Genomic DNA, 17975 nt, shown 5'->3' with positions numbered 1-17975 from the left:
ACTGGTAGAATTAACCGGGGTTTGGAACTGAAAGAGGATCCGCCCACCTGTATCCCCGAAATTACCGGCGGGTGGAGTCTTTTGGCCGAACCGGGCACTGTGCTAACCTATGCCCCACTGAGCCGCAGTAAAAACACGCACCTGACCGAAGCCGTCGCTCTCTCTCCTCAGGTGTGAGACGAGAGCGGCCGATTTGCATAGGCTCCGGAGCGGCGTCCGTTTCTACGGAAACAGGGGCGGACGTGGACACTGGACGTGATGGCGGAGGAAGTGAAAAAGTACGAGACGCGGGTTTACGATGTGTATGACTCTTTTCAGCTTCCCTTTCCCTCAAACGATTATCTATCCTAAGGGAAAGGGAGACCAGGTCTTCAAAAGACTTGGGCTCATCGCGGGAAGCTAGCTGGTCTTTGAGCTCATCGCTTAAGGCGCGACGGAACACTCCCCGAAGGGCATGATCAGGCCAATTGACCTCAGCGGCTGCGGTACGGAAGTCAATAATGAACTCTGCGACGCGCCGGCTCCCCTGCTGTAACCTTAGCAACCTTTCATCAGAACTGCCCTCAGATTCTGGATGAGTAAAGGTCTTTTTAAACTCACACAGAAAATCATCGTACGAGCAGGTTGGGAGTGGATGAGCCGACAGGTAAGCCTCAGCCCATAACAGTGCCTTGCCCTGAAGCTTAGCCACCAAATATGCTACCCGAGCAGAATCGCTAGCAAAAGAACGGGGAGAATGCGTGAATGCGAGAGAACATTTTAGTAGAAAGGCAGTACAGCGACCCTGCTCCCCGGAGTAAGGCTCGGGTTCTGGGAATGCAGCATCGCGGAAAACGGAGCCTGAAGGGGTTGGAGCTGGGGAAGACTGGGGAGGTTCTGCCACGGGTGCAGGAGACGCAGAGGATAGGTACGGAGCAGTGGAAAGAGCTGACTGAATTTCCTGCAGGGAAGCTAAGATCTTAGCCTGAGTCTCGCCTATGGCTTGGCACCGGGTGTCGAGGGCCTGCAACGCTTGCTCATGAGCCCCTAAAATGGCTCCCTGCTTGGAGACTGCTGCACGTACTGGGTCTGCTGAGTCCATTTTCTGGCCAGTTCGTACTGTCACGGGACCGAGTGGTCTGTACAGAACAGGACTCAGGTGCAGAAACCCAGAGCTGAGACAGCAGATGATGTAACAATAATTTATTAGGCTGGAGTGCAAGAAACGTAGCAAGGACAAAAAACAATAAGACGTGGAGTTTGACGTGGCGTGGCGTGGCTAGGGCGAAGGAACGGGGCCTGAGATGCAGAGTGGAGCTGAGCAGGGAACAGTCACATTGCAGTTGGGGACATAGAGTGTTGAGAGGGGGGTGATGAGAATCCAGGGGGGCTGAGTGGTGTGACAAGGCTGGCCTGAGATCCGGGGTCTTCAGTGTGATGGCAGGAGGGCAGGCAGGTGAGGCACAGAGTGATTTTTACCAATGTTTGCTTGGTATCCTGAGTCCAGAGGTAGAGCGTGAGGCAAGGTGAAACCAGCAAATGAGTTGATGACGAACTGGCAGTGAATGAACATCAACGTGTGGCTTAAATCCCTCTGGCTTGATTGCCTGCAATAGGCTCCAGGTGTGCAGGAGCTGGAGGAGTTGGCCCTGCCCAGGGGCGGATCCCAGGTAAGTTCAGGAGCCTTATGGAAATTCCAGCCACCCACTGCAGACCATGACACTCTTCTCCAGTATCTTGCAGGTTGAAGGCAGGTGATTGGATCCTGATAAGGGTGCTCCAGAGGAAAAATTGGAGTTCACCCCGTTGGGAAGGACCCTACCAAGTACTCCTGACCACACCAACAGCCTGCAAAATAGCAGAAAGACCGTCCTGGATCCATCAAAGCCACTGTAAAAGAGTGAGCGAGAGCATAGACTAACCGGACACTGACTTCCTTACCCTCGGGTGATTCGTCAGGTGAAGGAAGTGCCGATTGGGTATATCCCGCACTTTTTCTTCTTGCCTAGGTCCCCTGAGATGTGAGGTAAGCCAGGTAAACATGAAGTCGCTCTTAATCTCACTAACCCTGACAGTCCTAGTGGCAGGATGTCTCATCCTACTGAAGATGGATCCGAGGGAACAGACAAAGAAAGCTTGGACACATGACAACTCACACCTGGACAAGATGACGCAGGACCACAATCATCCCTGGATGAACAATGCGTGGTACAGATATGTATACAACCGCACAACAGAAAAGAACTGCTTTGTTTGCTCACACATGCCTGCAACTTCTGTCCATGCAACTATTTATGGGAAGGTTCCGTCACTTGAAACGAGCATGTGCATTCACATGAAAGTCGTAAATGGAACTTGTTCACATAGAGACATGTTTATAGTGAGAGCCCTAGCATTTTCACTGCTGACCTACGACGTGAATAACCTAACAGCTACAAACTGGACGTGTGACGAAGCGCACTGGGTGAACGTGAACATGTCAAACAAAAGAATAATGACATTTCCAGCTTTCTTGCAGAGTGAAGAACGTCACCCGATATGTTTCAACTTCTCATACGGAAGGACAAAACTTGGTCGAACCAAGAACTGCAGTATAGTCTGGAAGGACAATGCCGATGCAGCTATGACTTTTAAGCGTGGCACATACTGGGTCCAGGGGACAGCTTGGGTGTGTGAACCAAAAACGTACTACATGCTGCCCCCCAAGGCAACAGATGACGGCGTTCAACTGACACCGGTCCAGAACCACACGATCGGATATGGGGCTCCGATGTCCCACAGGAATTCAAACTCTGGACCACTGGACAGAAAGTACTTCATGCCCTGTTTCCTTGGGTGGGCACAGGGAAAAAATGCGCTGAGAATTGAAACCTTGAATTACAGATGTGGACTCTTCCTGAACGCTTCATGCAAAATAAATAAAGCACAAAACGAGGAAATAGATGCTTTAAGAATCTCAGTAATGCAGCACAGAGTGGCTCTAGACATATTACCGGCCGGAAAAGGTGGATTGTGTGTATTATTTAACACCACATGTTGCACATACATACCTGACAATGTACACTCCAACAACATGACAGAAGCATTAAAAATACTGAAACAACTGCAAGATGTACAAACACAGGATTATGCCTCTGTACCACCTGACTGGTGGAAATGGTTGTTAAGTGGCTCGTGGACTGTTTTGCCGTATAAAGGTCTAATATTCATAGGACTTTTACTTGTATTATTCTGTGCATTCTCCACATGTATTCTCCCTTGTCTCAGGAAGATGATTTCTAAAATGATTTCCACATCATTGACAGCTTATGTTTCTGTACCTATGGATGACAAAAACGATCTAAGTAACAGTGAGGATAACTTTAAAAACGAAAATGTTTATGTGTAGAAAGAAAATCTTAAAGACGACCTGTAAAGCTAGATTGCAATACAAGTAACACATAGTGACGACATATTTGAAAATGCTAGGAGCAAGAGAACATGTTCTGAAATAAAGTGTGAAACGTGTTTAAATGAGCTAAAACAGGAGGGAATGTTAAAGTATTTTTATATGTATTCTGCTCTATTGTAGTTAAAAATTCCTAGTTGTTTAGCTTCATTTTCACTGTGTTTCATGACAATGCTTGCATAAGGAAGTTGCCACAGGAAACCTCACCCTTGCTGAGTTTGCTGAGTTTGCTGAGATAAGCTTGACCAGTTCCTGTTGTGACAGTTGAACGTATATGTTTTATGCTTATCACCTTGTAAGGAGTTGTTTTGTACTCACAAGGGGTGGCGCCCTGAAATGTGCTACGTAAGAGCTGTCTATAAATAAAGAGAGAACTGATGCCTCGTCGCGTGTCTCTTTGGAGACATTGCCCATGTAAGATCTACATGTCTAAGTCTGTCTTTCTTGCCTCCTGAGTTTCCTCTTTACACCACTGTGATTGAATGTTACCTTCATTTTTTTTAGCACTTTATAATCATCTGTGGACCTGAAAGAGGAACCAAAACCTTAACAAACACCTGCAGGAAGAGTTGGAGAAATAATAGGAAATTCAACGTCAAATTCTTGAAATGAAACTTAATGTTAGTGTGAGTAATAGCAGTACTACAGCCAAAAGATCTGGATTTGTGTCTCAAAATCAAACAGTGTTCATCTTTTCTTTCTAAGCAAGTGACTCAAATACTGGTGAGTACAGAACGAGCCACACTAACTCAAAACTTCACTTATACTGTAAGTGCTAAAATTTTAAGAGTACATTTTTTACAGTGGTTTGTTTTAATTATCTATATTAAATTAAACTTAACTCTCATGAATGTTTCTCCTTTTTTTTAAGTCTCAGAAATGTTGTTGAATTCAAATTCAAAATCAGCTAATTTTTCTCTTAAAGTGATACTTTTTTCTGTCAGTTTACTCATGATGCATAGTGTTTTGTTTGCATTTAACAAGCAGACCTGATTTTTATGGAATTTTTTTGGAATTATATTGCATATTTTGGATTTTACAACATTTGCTGTTGAAAAGATGCTGAGAAAGTGTTTTTCCTTAAACACTGAGCAACCACCTATACCACATGGTGATATAAACCTTGAAAATGTAGCCAGAATTTCCTTTTTTAAGTTTCCTCCAGTGAATTATCAGAAAACACATCGAAAATACAGGGTACCGATACTTGTTTCTGTTTCTCTACGTCACCAACTTTAAACTGGTGCAATTTATTAATATCCTGATATCCCACGATACTGATCCTCAAAGTATGCTATAGAAAAATCATGACACCAGTGTAGAATTCATTTGAATGTAGTTTTTTCAATGCTGAAAACGCCATGCTTCAGTGCCAAATTCCAATTCACCCCCACTTACTTAAGAACCAGGAAGTGTGAAGTAAAAAAAAGAACATGCATGGCTCTATAAATATATTAAAGATATTTTACCTGAAAAAACGGCTGAAGAGAGATGATGATGATTTTTCATGGACACAACTATGACTAGAATTAAAGAAGTGGTTATGAAACCAAACATAGTCGCACACTCATCTGAAACAGTGCAGGATAACGTGAGAAATATATAAACATAACAAACATAAAGCCCTGGGATTAACTTCTAAGACCTGATTGATATAACACAGTTCTAAAAATCCGAAAACTAGCTCGGGGTGAGTCCTCCAGTCAGGAGATTGCAGTGAACAGCAGCACTTAGTGAGTAAGCTCTTCATGTAGAAACATAAAGTGAGTGTGCAGGTGATTCCTCTGAGTGGATTACTCTACTCTTAAATTATTTGATGTGATTCTGTGATTTCTTGACTCAATGCTACATAAGATAGGCGTTATACCTTGAAGATTTTTTCAAGTTCTTTGCCTCATCTGAAATTGCTGTCATGATCCCACTTCGACAGTTCTAAACCACTCACAGAAAATCGTTAGACTTTAACTTATCATGCTTTGACTTTTGTTCCCAGAGTGCAGATATGTCTGCTGCCAGTAATCTGCGATCTGAAGATCAGTTTATGTGCTCCATCTGTCTGGATGTGTTCGCTGATCCAGTCACCACACCATGTGGACACAACTTCTGTAAGAAGTGTATCACTCAGCACTGGGATAGAAATGTTCCTTGTCAGTGCCCCATGTGCAAAGAGGCTTTTTACTGTAGACCTCTGTTGAAGGTTAACACTTTGTTCTCTGAGGTGGTTGCTCAGTTCAGACATGAAACTCAACAGAAAGCCAGGAGGAGCAGCTCAGAGCAACAAGCTGCCAAACCAGGAGAAGTTCCCTGTGACATCTGCACTGGAACCAGACTGAGGGCCCTGAAGTCCTGCCTGGTGTGTCTGACCTCCTACTGTGAGACACACCTAGAACCTCATCTGACAATCAAAGGTCTGAAAAGACATCAGCTGATTGAGCCTGTGGAGAACCTGGAAGGCAGGATGTGTACGAAGCACGATAAACATCTGGAGCTGTTCTGTAAGACCGATCAGACAAGTGTTTGCATGCTTTGCTCTGTTTTAGACCACAAGACTCATGAGTTTGTTCCTCTGAGAGAAGAATCTGAAGAAAAGAAGGCAGAGCTGAGGAAGACAGATGATGAAATTCAGCAAATGATCGAGAAGAGACGACAGAAGATTCAGGAGATCAATGAGTCAGTGAAGATGAGTAAAGATGCTGCAGACAAACAGAAAACAGAAGGTGTTCAGATCTTCACTGTTCTGAAAGAGTTTATTGAGAAAGGCCTGAAGAAGGTCATAAAGGAGATAGAAGACAAACAGGAAACAACAGAGAAACAGGCTGAAGATCTCTGCAAAGAGCTGGAACAGGAAATCTCTGAGCTGAAGAAGAGGAGCTCTGAGGTGGAGAAGCTAATATTGTCTGAAGACCACCTCCACCTTATTCAAAGCTTCTCATCTCTGAAAGCTGTTCCAGCTACCAAGGACTGGACTGAGGTCATCGTCCTTCCACCAACATATGAGGGGACTGTGATGAGGGCTGTGGCTCAGCTGGAGGAGACACTCAGGATGGAAATGAAGAAACTGTTTGAGGCTGAGCTGAGGAGGGTCCAGCAGTATGCTGTGGATGTGAGTCTTGATCCTGATACAGCACATCCTGAGCTCATCTTGTCTGATGATGGAAAACAAGTGAATCATGGAGATGAAAAGCAGAATCTTCCAGAAAACCCGGAGAGATTTTCTTACTGTGTTTGTGTTTTAGGAAAGCAGAGTTTCTCTTCAGGCAGATTTTACTTTGAGGCTCAAGTTAAAGGAAAGACTGACTGGGAATTGGGAGTGGCCAGAGAGTCGATCGACAGGAAGAACATAATGACTCTTAGTCCCGAGGATGGATTCTGGACTGTAGTGCTGAGAAATGGAAATGAGTACAAAGCTCTCGATGATCATGATGTCTGTCTCTCTCGTCCGTCTGCTCCTGAGAAGGTGGGAGTGTTTGTAGATTATGAGGAGGGTGTGGTTTCCTTTTATGATGTAGATGCAGCAGCTCTTATCTACTCCTTTACTGGCTGCTCCTTCACTGAGAAACTCTACCCATACTTCAATCCCTGTAATAACGACAATGGCAAAAACTCTGCACCTCTCCTCATCACTCCCATTAATCACACTGAGTAGAAAAATGATTTTATATGTAAGCAGTCTGTGTTAAGAACACATTAGTTGGTGACACTGATTGATTTGGTCTTCTTTTCTTCTCTGATTCTGATTGATTTCTTTGTGTTTTTATGTCATATTCGTCCTAAATTGAGCTTAAAGTTTGAGTGATGCTGATTTTGACTGAGGCAAAATAGTCTTAATTTTTTTTCTAATTACAAAACATTTTTATTCTTTATTAAAACATAAATAGAAGAATATGTTTTATCAATATATAAATGAAAAATTGGATTATGTGCTGCTTCCCTGTTGAGTAATTATCATCAACTAGGAACACTGGGATAAGTGCATCTTGGATCCAGACATGCTCATCCTTTCTCAAACCTCTCCTCACAAAAGACAAGAACAAAATCAGCATTAGCTCAGAGAAGGTTAACTAGCTCAGTATAGCTGAAGTATGCTGATTACGGTTTTGTGATTTTTACTATTTGATTTTGGTTTTGCTTTGTTCTCGCTAAATTGCTTTAATAAAATTTCCTGCATTTGAAGTCTAAATTGTGGACATTCGCTCCTGAACTGATATATTTCAAATAAAAGTAGAAAAATCAAATACAAAAAGACAAATTTAAAATGACAAAAGACTGTTGATAAATGAGAATGCTTTTTTTCTTGTTTTTTTCTTTTGGTCATGCCTGTGATTATGTTATTCACTCATAAAGGATAAATAAATTGTGTTTTCATCACAAATCCACAAAAAGCAAAAGATCTGCAAGTATGACAAAATATTCTCTCAACCATTTAGTGGTAAACAGGGCGGATTGCCAATGTTTATAAATGAAAGTCTTTATTCTATTCTTAGGAGGTATTTATTTTAAAAAATTAAACTATCCACATTATCAGCAACTCCCATCTTTCATCCATAATTTTTATCACAGTGCCATTCAGCAGAGTTTACTAGTTAGAGACTCTAATTATCGTTAGCTCACCATTCAAACTCATTCAGTAGTTCAAGAATCTGGAGATATAATATTTGCAAACATAATAAAAAACATTAATTATGGACAAGGTGATAGAGAAATTCCTCTTCCAGAGAAGACACTTACTTCTCTTTCCTTCAGAACTTTTCCTCAGTAATTTTATCTCACAGCAAGTAAGTAAATGCAACAATCTGCTCATAGTGATCATGCACCCATCTTCCTGACATTAAACATCTAATCACAAATCAAACCCACCACAAGATGGCGACTCATTACATCACTTCTTTAACACCCAGGTTTTGATACTTTCTTTTAGACAGGGTGGATTATTTTTTTCTTGTTCAATGATGAATACCATTTCAATTGAAAAACAACAAACTGAATTGGAAATTAAAACTGATTGCTATTCTAACAAACGAGCAGCTCAAATACAAACACTTTTAATAAAGTGCAGCTCAAACCTTTTGGCGAAAGCTGCATTCCTCTGAGCAGAACCCAACACAACCCAGAAAGCTTTTAAAAAATAATTAATTGATTCTTTACAAATTTTGAATTTGGAGGTAGAATCAATATTTGTCAAAAATATCCAAAGTCCAAAAATGTTAAACACATTTATCTCTTCATACATTTACTGTTATTGTAACAGTAAATGTTCTTTTGCTTTAGACAGTAGAATATAAAACTAATAAATCTGAGAGTAGAGTATGGCTTTATAAAAATAAAGTGGTACAGTAGCTATTTACTGTCACTGTCATGAAAAACTAGGAGACAACCATTTGAACATGCTGTTAGAATACCTTTCTATTTTACACTTGTTCATTGGCTCAAAAGCTAAATTGTGACAAATTAAAGTTTTTAGGCAAGTTACTTGAACAGCATTGTGCCACTCCCTGTAAAATCAGTCAAATCTGAGGTTGCCACTGGACCTTTTCAAAATCAGAGGATTTGTTTGTTGTTTGTACGACAGTTTTCATTTTCATACTGTAAGAAACAAAAACTATCCAGCATTTTTCATTTTTTAACTCCCCCACACTTTTTAAGGCAGAAAAAGAACACATTTGATGATTATTTTTCAAGTAAATTAATAAACCAAAATTATAAGTCTCAGGTTTTGAATCTAAAATCATGCATTTTTTCTTCCTGGCAAACATCATGAGCAGATATCGTAGTTTCAATAGCAGATTCCACTGCTTTAATAACTGTGATGCATAACAGGAGTAAGTATTAGTTCCCTGGATGGTCATCTTCTTTCTCAGTACTCAAAGGAGAAAAGTTGAACAAATGTTTTTTGGGTGAACTGGTGAAATGGTTGTATCACAATGGACAGGGAGCAAATTTGCCAAGGGTGGGTGGCAAATTTGGCTAAAGCCACTTTGCTATCCCACTCCCACCGAAAAAGCTTTCAAGTAAAGCCACAATTGTAAAAGTGGAAAAATATTTGACATATTGTGGAGTCAAATAAATAAACAAACAGGAGAGACATTTTCTCTGGGTGCAAAAGTGCAATGAACTCACCACTCACTGGGACAGCTGCCTCTGAGTGCAACACATTTTTATTTGCTTTGCAGTTTTTTAATCATGCTTTAGATTTGCTACATAAGCTGATTAATGACCTCTTTCTAGTTTTAAAGAAATATGAGGGGTACTTCCCAAAATCTGAGCTGAATTCCTGAGTCAAACTGGTTACCATGATTGCCCCACAAAACTGCAGTTTACCGAATAATTAAATTGAGCTTGCATTACAATAACTTTTGTGAACTTTTGTCCACTTATTACTTTGAAGGATCAGTCATTTTTAGCATAACACACCGTGAACTGAAACTGCTGTATTAACATTTCCGCATTTATCCTAAATATAGAATTTTTAAAAAAGCTGAGACATCATGAATTATCTCAGTTGTAGCTGAGAAGTCAGTTAAACCTCAAAAGGTTGTTTCTTGTCTATTCAGGTTAAAGTACTAGTATGAACTGTGTCATGCCACAATCTAAAGAAACTCAAGAACAGATGAGAAACAAAGTCATTGATCCCTGTCAGTCTGGAAAAGGGCTACAAAGCAATTTCAAAGGCTTCGGGACACCCTCAAACTGCGGTGAGAGACATTTCCCACAAATAGAGAACCCTATCCAGGAGGTCACAGAAGAATCCATTACAATAGCCGCTGTGGCTGAAAACCACAGGTTTTGAAAATTCAGAAAAAACTGGAGGTCAAGTTAGAGAGAAGTGAGCTTTTCTCGAAAGTCCACTTCTCTCTTTATTAACATTCCTGAACTCAGTTGTGTGTTTTCCAGCTAAACATGGAAATACAGAACAGATGAGATGTTCAGATTTACTTCAGTTTTAACTCATGTATGGAAAATTTATATTTTCACTCACATTATGCTCAGTTTACATGAAATTCTGAGGTTTTACTGAAGTTTTCTTTTTTAATCGTATGAACTGGGACTTTTTATTTATCAAAGGCCTTTCCTGGGATGTTTAATACTCTATTTTGACCACTGCATTAAATGAGATATTATGTCTGCTTTATTTCACAATTATGATAAAAAGATCATTTTATCAAAGTGTTAGCTTCAAATGTAGAGGCAAAAATTGCTGTAAAAGATAAAACATACAGAAGTACATCACATTGATAAGTAGAATATCAGAACAGCTGCTCTCGTTATCAGTATCGTGACGTGGTGGGTCATGTCCAACAGGGCAGAGGAGAATTTGGTCTTGGAGCAGTAACACCTCGGTGGCAACAGGCATCTGTAACCAAACGTTAAAAATGGTGGTGGAGGAGATGTGTCGACAGGAGGAAACAGCCAGACATGCTAGAGCCGTAGCGCTGGTCAAGCAGGGTCACTGGATGAATTGTGAGAGTGTTGAAAAGAGGACACTTGCATGGAGTGAAATCTGGGGAGTGGAGTCTAATAGACTAAGTTTCATCATCCGAGCGACATACGATGTGCTACCTTCCACAATAAATCTGCAGCTGTGGTTTGGAAAGGACCCATCCTGCCCCCTGTGTAGAGTCCCAGCCACACTAAAGAACATCTGAGTTGGTTGTAGGATTAGCCTTACTCAGGGCAGATACACATGGAGACACAACCAGGTCCTCAGGTGTCTAACCGAGAAAGTTGAGCGCAAAAGAAAATCCATCAACGCTCAACCTTTCACGAACCAAGAGGAGCGTCAGCTTTCATCAACATTTGTCCGGGAGGGAGACAAGTCGAGGACCAGGCCCTCAACCCCGGACCTGGGCCCGCTGAAGGTTGCCATGGATTGGCAGATGCAAGCGGACTTGGATCAGAGGCTGATTTGTCCCACAGAGATCGTAACAACTACTCTGCAACCAGACCTCGTCCTTTGGTCTAACTCCCAAAAACTTGCGTATGTCATTGAGCTGACGGTACCATGGAAGGAAGCAATTAAGGAGGCATTTGAGCGTAAGAAGCTGCGGTATGCCAACTTGGCAGCTGAGGCAGAGGACAGAGGCTAGAAGATCGAGGTGTGCCCGGTGGAAGTGGGGTGCAGGGGCTTTGTTGCCAGAACAACAGAAAAACTGCTTAGAGAGATTGGGATCAGAGGACAGGCACAACAGCAGGCTATAAGAGAACTGGCTAACACTGCTGAGAGGACCAGTCACTGGCTATGGCTAAAAAGGGCTGACATCACTTGGGCAGCTAAGGCAGTCAGCTAACTGCGATACACATGCCCAGGATTGATCGACGCGTGGTGGGCCTACCTCAACAGTGGGCGTTAAAAGGGTAAAACATAACATTAGAAGTTTTGCTGGTTGACTGATACAGCTGTCTCAGGGCCTCCTGGGGACTGTGCAGTTAACCTCATGGTAGTGAAACTAAAAGGAGGAATGAAAGAACAGGAAAGAAAAATATTCCACTCTTCTCCCCTCTGCTCTTCTTCCCTTTACTGGGAGGCAGTGGGGAGGTAGAGCGTACAGCTTGATCCGGCGGGGAGGTGTGGGAAGCCAGATCAGGCACCCCCCTTCCGGCTCTCCTCTCTGCTCTCTCCTATCTTATCTGACTTACTTGTCTTACTTCTCTCTATCACCTTTTCTGTCCCTTTGAAGAAATGAGGCTCCATAAATGTGAAAGAGGTATTTCTCAGTTGCATTGAATAGATAGAATAAACTGTAGAAAACTAAACAGCAGAAAGTAGAAGAGAAGGAACAATTTTAACATAAACCAGTGACACGCTCCAGGGCCTGATCAACCCTGGCAGGGCCTCCTTGGATGAGGGTGTCTAGTGATAATGGCCGAAACACCCGATGAATCCAAGGTCCACTACTGATGATGTGTCCCAAATCTTAATATGATAATTTAGATCAGATCTCTAATCCCAAAACCTAACCAAGGAAAAATGGCAGATTAGCTTGGGTAAAAGAACGAAAGTTGAGGCACACAACGATGTGTGCCGCTGGTAAAGTTTCTGGGCTGCTTTTCCTCATAACAGCCATCCCCCAAGATTTTCTCCGTTAAAGAAATGCATTGTCAGGGATTGTAACATCTAGTCCTTTTACTGAATGACAAGAATGGACCATGGTGACTGTGGCTGTAACACAAAAACTGTGAGTCACAAAGTGTTTGTATTGTATTGTGGCGGAGATGTGGTCCCTGGATCAGCTGCAGGGGAGGGGTAGTGCACTAAGCTCAAGGGGGCGGTGCCAGGGAGGTTGGAGGGACAGGTGATGGCGATTGTCCTGATGAGACTTTTCCTTTATATTGTGAGTGTGTGTGTGCTGGAAGTTGACTGGAAAGTTGGTGGACGGGGTGCCGAACTGTAGAACTATATGTGTCAGAAAGTCTCCTTGTATTTCAGGTTCATTGTTATAATTTTAGTGGTAATTTCCTTATGTCTGTGAAGGTTCTCAGTCATCCAGGTCATCGTAGTCAAAGGAGTTTGCAAAGAAAAGCGTCTGGACTTCTTTAAGTTACTTGCTTTCAAGCAACTTAAAGTAATTTCCTTATGCATCCATAGGTTTCCACTACGTTCTCACTGTTTGCTGATGATGTCACATGCTTTTACGACAGTCCAGCTAAGAGTCCGAGGAGCACTAAGCGCATTTTTTCCATGAGTGCGGGGGAGTAGTGATTTCCAGCCGTGTGCGTTCATGCGCAAAAGTGAGTCAGAACCTCTCTAGCTCTAAGAGTCAATTCCAAAATTTATAGGATGGATATGCAGACATTCCTGCTCTCTGCCTGTTTAAAATGGCACTGTGAGATTTTAAGCTATATCATTTAGTTGATCATTTATGTTGTAATTTGGAATGTTGTGTTGAAAAGTAATGATTGGTATCCTCCCTTGTTATTTAGAACCACACATGTATGCACCCCCTTATTCTCACTGAGTATGCCAACTGCTGTACTATTGGCCTGCTCTTCAATCAGTTAATGCTCATTAAAGTATATCTGGAAAGAGTCCTTGTCCTGAGGAAGTTATTGCACTGGCATCCTAGAGATAACTCTCTAACAATATGTGTGCAACTGCAATAAACACTGGTCACAATAACAGTGTGTCGGTCCCAGTCATTGCATGTATTATTTTACTCTTCTGAACTCCTTAGTGTGTACCACCCTTTTTCTGACCACCGGATATTTCCTCTGTGCATGTACAGCCTTGATCCATGATTTGAATCTGCATTGTTAACTCAGTTGGGTGTTCAGATATCTGAGGTGAACAGCATTTTGTAAGTTTCTGAATTTGCAAGTTGTAGTTCCGAATATCCACTAACACAAGTGGTTGTCTATTAAACAGGAAAGTGCTATTTAAACTATTAAAACTCAATACAAACAAGTTCCAGCTGTACCCTGTACTATGAAGTATGTTCAGTAAAACCAGAGTACTACTGAAAACCCAGCATTAATCCTGAAGTTAATGCTTTAGCTTAAGCTTCCTGTGTGCACAATTTTTGTTTTTACAAAATTGTTATCCTGGAAAAATTCTCTTTCTGTATTTTTAATTTTAAATTATTTTTTTTAAACTTTGGCTGAAGTACAGTCAAAAGCTTTCATTTACTATATTCACTATAATTAACTTTCCTCCTACATGTCACAATAAGTGGTATTACTGCAGCTTGGACGCAATCAGAAACCACTGCAGCTCAGCTTTTATTATCATTATGGTAACCTAGCATGCTGCTATCAAAATGATTAAATAGTTTTTCACTCATGCCGTCTACTGTCTGCTCCACAACTGTGCGTGAAGAGTAAAAAAAAAACAACAACACTGTGACTGCAAATAACATTTTGTAGTACAATGACTCTTACTTTGATCCAAAATAAAACCAGTGCAGATAAATCAGATGAATAACACTACTGCTTTAATTGTCTCAACTGTGTTTATCACTGATGTATATAAGTTTACTGAATAATAATATTCAGTAAACTTATATACTTGGATGCATTTATCGATTGTTGGGTACTTGCAAGAAAAAAGAATGAATAGGGATAAAGTTGATGAACCATACCATCTTTAAGCTAGGTTAAGAAGCAATGTAATGATCAGCGAGCAGGAGTATGGCTTTATGCCAAGAAAAAGCACTACAGGCTGATGTTTGCTGTGAGAGTGCTTCTCTCAGTATAGAGAAAGTCAGAAGAGGTGCACTGTGTCTTTTATGAATTTAGAAAAAACATTAGAGGAGCTGAGGTATTGCACGAAGTCAGAAGTGGCAGAGAAGAACAAAGGGTAATGCGGGACACTGAGATAGTTGTGAGGAGTGGAATAGGAGTGACAGATGGGTTAAAGGTGGGCATGGAGGGCATCAGAGATCTACTCTGAGCCCCTTCTTGTTTGCAGTTGTGATGGACAAGTTGACAAATCAGGTCAGGCAGAAGTCTCTATGAACTATGATATTTGCAGATGACACTTATCTGTAGTGAGAGCAGGACCAGGTGGAAGAGACTATTGAGAGGTGGAGCCATGCTCTAGAGAGAAGAGGAATGAAAGTAAGACAGAATGAGTGAGGATAGAAAGAGTAGAGGTAGTAAAGATAGATGAGTTTAAATACCTGGGTTTAACAATTCAGAGTACACTGGAGAGTGAGTGGAGATTAGTATCAGGTGGGATTTGGGACAGAAGAATAGCAGGAAGCGTGAAAGGGAAGGTTTACAAGATGGCAGCAGGCCTACTGTGATGTATGGTTCAGGTTATGGTTTTTGCACTAACAAAAACATGGGAGGCAGAGCTGTATATGTTAAGACTTTCACTAGGACTAGGTTGAACAATATTAGAAATGAATACATGAGAACAAAAACTTGGGTTGAGTTTTGCATTTTTGCACGGCACACTGACAGGATTTTTTCCCAAATCTTTGGTCTTTCCTCAATAAATGAGTCAGATGGAGTAAAACAAGTCCAAATTGTCAACATTTTAATGATTAAATTGTAAATACAGATGGAAAGTTTATGATAACAGAATATTTTTCTATAAAATGAGAATTTTTGAGCATGGGATTATTGAGCAAGTTTTTTAATCTGACACGCCTTAAAATTGTCATGACCAGTCACACAAAAGCAGATCGCCGGCTGATTAAAGATCCTGGATATAGTGACAAAAGACATTCTTGATTTAGAAAGCAAAGCAAAAACCCTTTAAACTTGTTTCCATCTAAGACTATGTCCACACGTACACGGGTATTTTTGTAAGTGGAGATTTTTCGTTTTCGTTTAAAAAAAAAAAATCATTTTCCACATGTGCATTTTTGTAAAATATCTCCATGATATAATGCTGTGTAGAAATGTTGGCCAATCAGAAGTCTAGAAGCCTGAGAGGGAAAGCGTAAACAAAGATGGCGCATAGAAGCAGAAATGAGTCCTATGTGTGGACAGACAGTGAGGTGGAATTATTCCTCAATATTGTCTGTGTTGAATGTAAAAGCCACGTCCAAAGTTCACTTTGGACTCTGTCTTTCCAAGTGGAGGGACAGTAACTGCGTGTGTATATGTAAGCGTGGAAAAACTGCAGATCTGACGTTAAAAAGGCGCACACCTTTGACGTTGCGTGACTAAATCTCCATTTTGCTCGTCCACATGTAAACGCAAAAACTGAGTTTTCGAAAATCTCCACCCTGGCAGGAGTTTTTAAAAATCTCAGTTTTCAGTGGACAAAAGGCCCAAACGCATAGAAAAAGCTCTGTTTTCAAAAATACCCGTGTATGTGTGGACTTAGCCTAAGTGGCCACTGTTTTCTGTTCAGCTTCATTTCAGGAGTTCATCTCATGGCTCTGTGTTCTGCACTATTTGTTGGGCATGGATGTTAAGTTATGGAGAATCTCTCTTCTCACATATCCAGAAGTGTTTATTGGAACATGTTTCATCATTCCAGCTGTTTTGCGAGTCGTAAGCCTTTATCTGTCCACAATTTTCCGTTCTGGCACCATTTGGTTCACCACTATTCCAGTAGCTGAAATACAGATAAAATTATAAGAGTTAAACTCAACAGATCAGTCAGTCTTTTGTTTTTAGTAACAAGATATGAATTAAATTAAGTTAGTTAATGTACTTGATGACATAAGAAGACTTTATGGACAAGGGAGGAATTTAATTTTTATTTCAACCTTGTGGTCATTTGAGTCCCATCCACCCATTTCCATCTTCCGTCTGTCTCTGAGTCAGTCAGTCCAATCCACAAATACTTCTTGAACTGGTTAGCAAAATTCTAGTTGAAAGACAAGTAAGTGTAAATATACAGAACGTAAAGTGATGTGTCAGTGCATTCTCTGATTTCATTCAGTGTTTTATTGTGAACATAGTACATTTTATTATGTTTGCACACACACACACCTGTTCTTCTCGGCTGTTGATAATCATCAGGTCTGAACCTTTTTGAAGACAGTCTTGTCTGCTTTCTTCCCAAGATTTCTGCTCTGAAGACACTTGGTACAAACTATCACTGAAGGCCACCCAGTTTCCTCGGCAATCTGTTTAAGAAAAACAGAATAATAATTTGGGCTTTGTTAGGATTTATTCTTATCTTTAAGGCTAATATCTCATAATTAGCATCACATATGTGTTACACAAGTGTCAGTTGTACAAACTCACAAAGCTTTAACATATGAAAGAAAAAAAACACTGTCCCATTGTTGCACAATATATCCAGTTTTACATCAAATAAAAAGGTTTTATTTTGGTTTTGTGTTTTAAAAGAACATGAGAAAAAATGTATCATTTTTTGTGCATTCAGAAGGAGTGTGTGGGAAATATATATTTTATCTAAGGATTTTGCTTGAGTCAGCAACTGTTACTGACCACTGAAAATAAGGAGAAACTTGAGGTTTTGCCCAAAGTCCACTTCTCAGAAGGCTTCATGGTGCTTTAGTAATTTCTAGCACAACACACACTGTGAACCGAAACTGCAGTATTAAAATTTCTGTCATTGGTTAGGTGTCTTTCACAACTAAGTATGGAAATAAAAAACAGCTGAGACATACTGGTTGAACTTGGAGATAAAAATGAAGAGAATCTTTTTTTCTTGTCTACATGGATTAAAGCACCAGTATGAACTATATCTAAATAGACTTATAACGTATGAAATATTCATATATTCACATTAAGCTCAATTTACATTTAATTCTAGGTTTTACTGAGGCTTTCTTTTTTAATAGGATGGAACTGTCCAGATGTTAATATGGTGGAAGGGACACTAAATTTCACTTTTCAAGTCTTAACCCTCTCGAGGCAGGCATTGCCGATTTGCAACAGTTAAAAACTAACAACCTGATTACCCCACATACATATTTTATGAGTTTTTTTTACTCAGAAGTACCACTGCAGGACTTGGTTGTGCATTAGCAACAAAAACTTAATTTTAGCCTGAGAGGGTTAACCAGTATTGTTAACGCTGTGATTCAATAATGCATTAAATGAGAAAAAAACAACAACAACACTGTCATGTACTTGAGTGTTAATTTCAAATGTAGAGGCAAAAATTTCTGTACGAGATAAA

At 40.6% G+C, this 17975-nt stretch overlaps 2 protein-coding genes across 2 annotated transcripts in view; one reads left to right on the top strand and one right to left on the bottom strand.

Moving 5' to 3' along the window:
- The first annotated feature begins 3860 nt into the window (after positions 1–3860).
- LOC134629316 (E3 ubiquitin-protein ligase TRIM39-like) lies at positions 3861–7589 on the top strand. The gene is made up of 2 exons (XM_063476556.1): positions 3861–4150; positions 5421–7589. The coding sequence occupies exon 2, from the start codon at positions 5430–5432 to the stop codon at positions 7071–7073; it is 1644 nt and encodes a 547-aa protein (XP_063332626.1). The 5' UTR covers positions 3861–4150; positions 5421–5429; the 3' UTR covers positions 7074–7589.
- Positions 7590–16291: 8702 nt separating this feature from the next.
- Positions 16292–17975, bottom strand: part of LOC134629751 (CD209 antigen-like protein C) — a 2156-nt gene continuing 472 nt past the window's right edge. Inside the window, exons 2-4 of the mRNA XM_063477269.1 lie at positions 16814–16950; positions 16588–16688; positions 16292–16433 (exon numbers count right to left, since the gene is read on the bottom strand). Coding sequence (XP_063333339.1) covers positions 16292–16433; positions 16588–16688; positions 16814–16950 — 380 coding nt within the window. The remainder of the gene's footprint in view (positions 16434–16587; positions 16689–16813; positions 16951–17975) is intronic.

This window comes from Pelmatolapia mariae, linkage group LG6 (assembly GCF_036321145.2).
Source record: "Pelmatolapia mariae isolate MD_Pm_ZW linkage group LG6, Pm_UMD_F_2, whole genome shotgun sequence".
Lineage (NCBI taxonomy): Eukaryota > Metazoa > Chordata > Actinopteri > Cichliformes > Cichlidae > Pelmatolapia > Pelmatolapia mariae.
The sequence above is the reverse complement of the archived record's forward strand: the minus strand, read 5'-3'. Positions and strand labels throughout refer to the sequence as shown.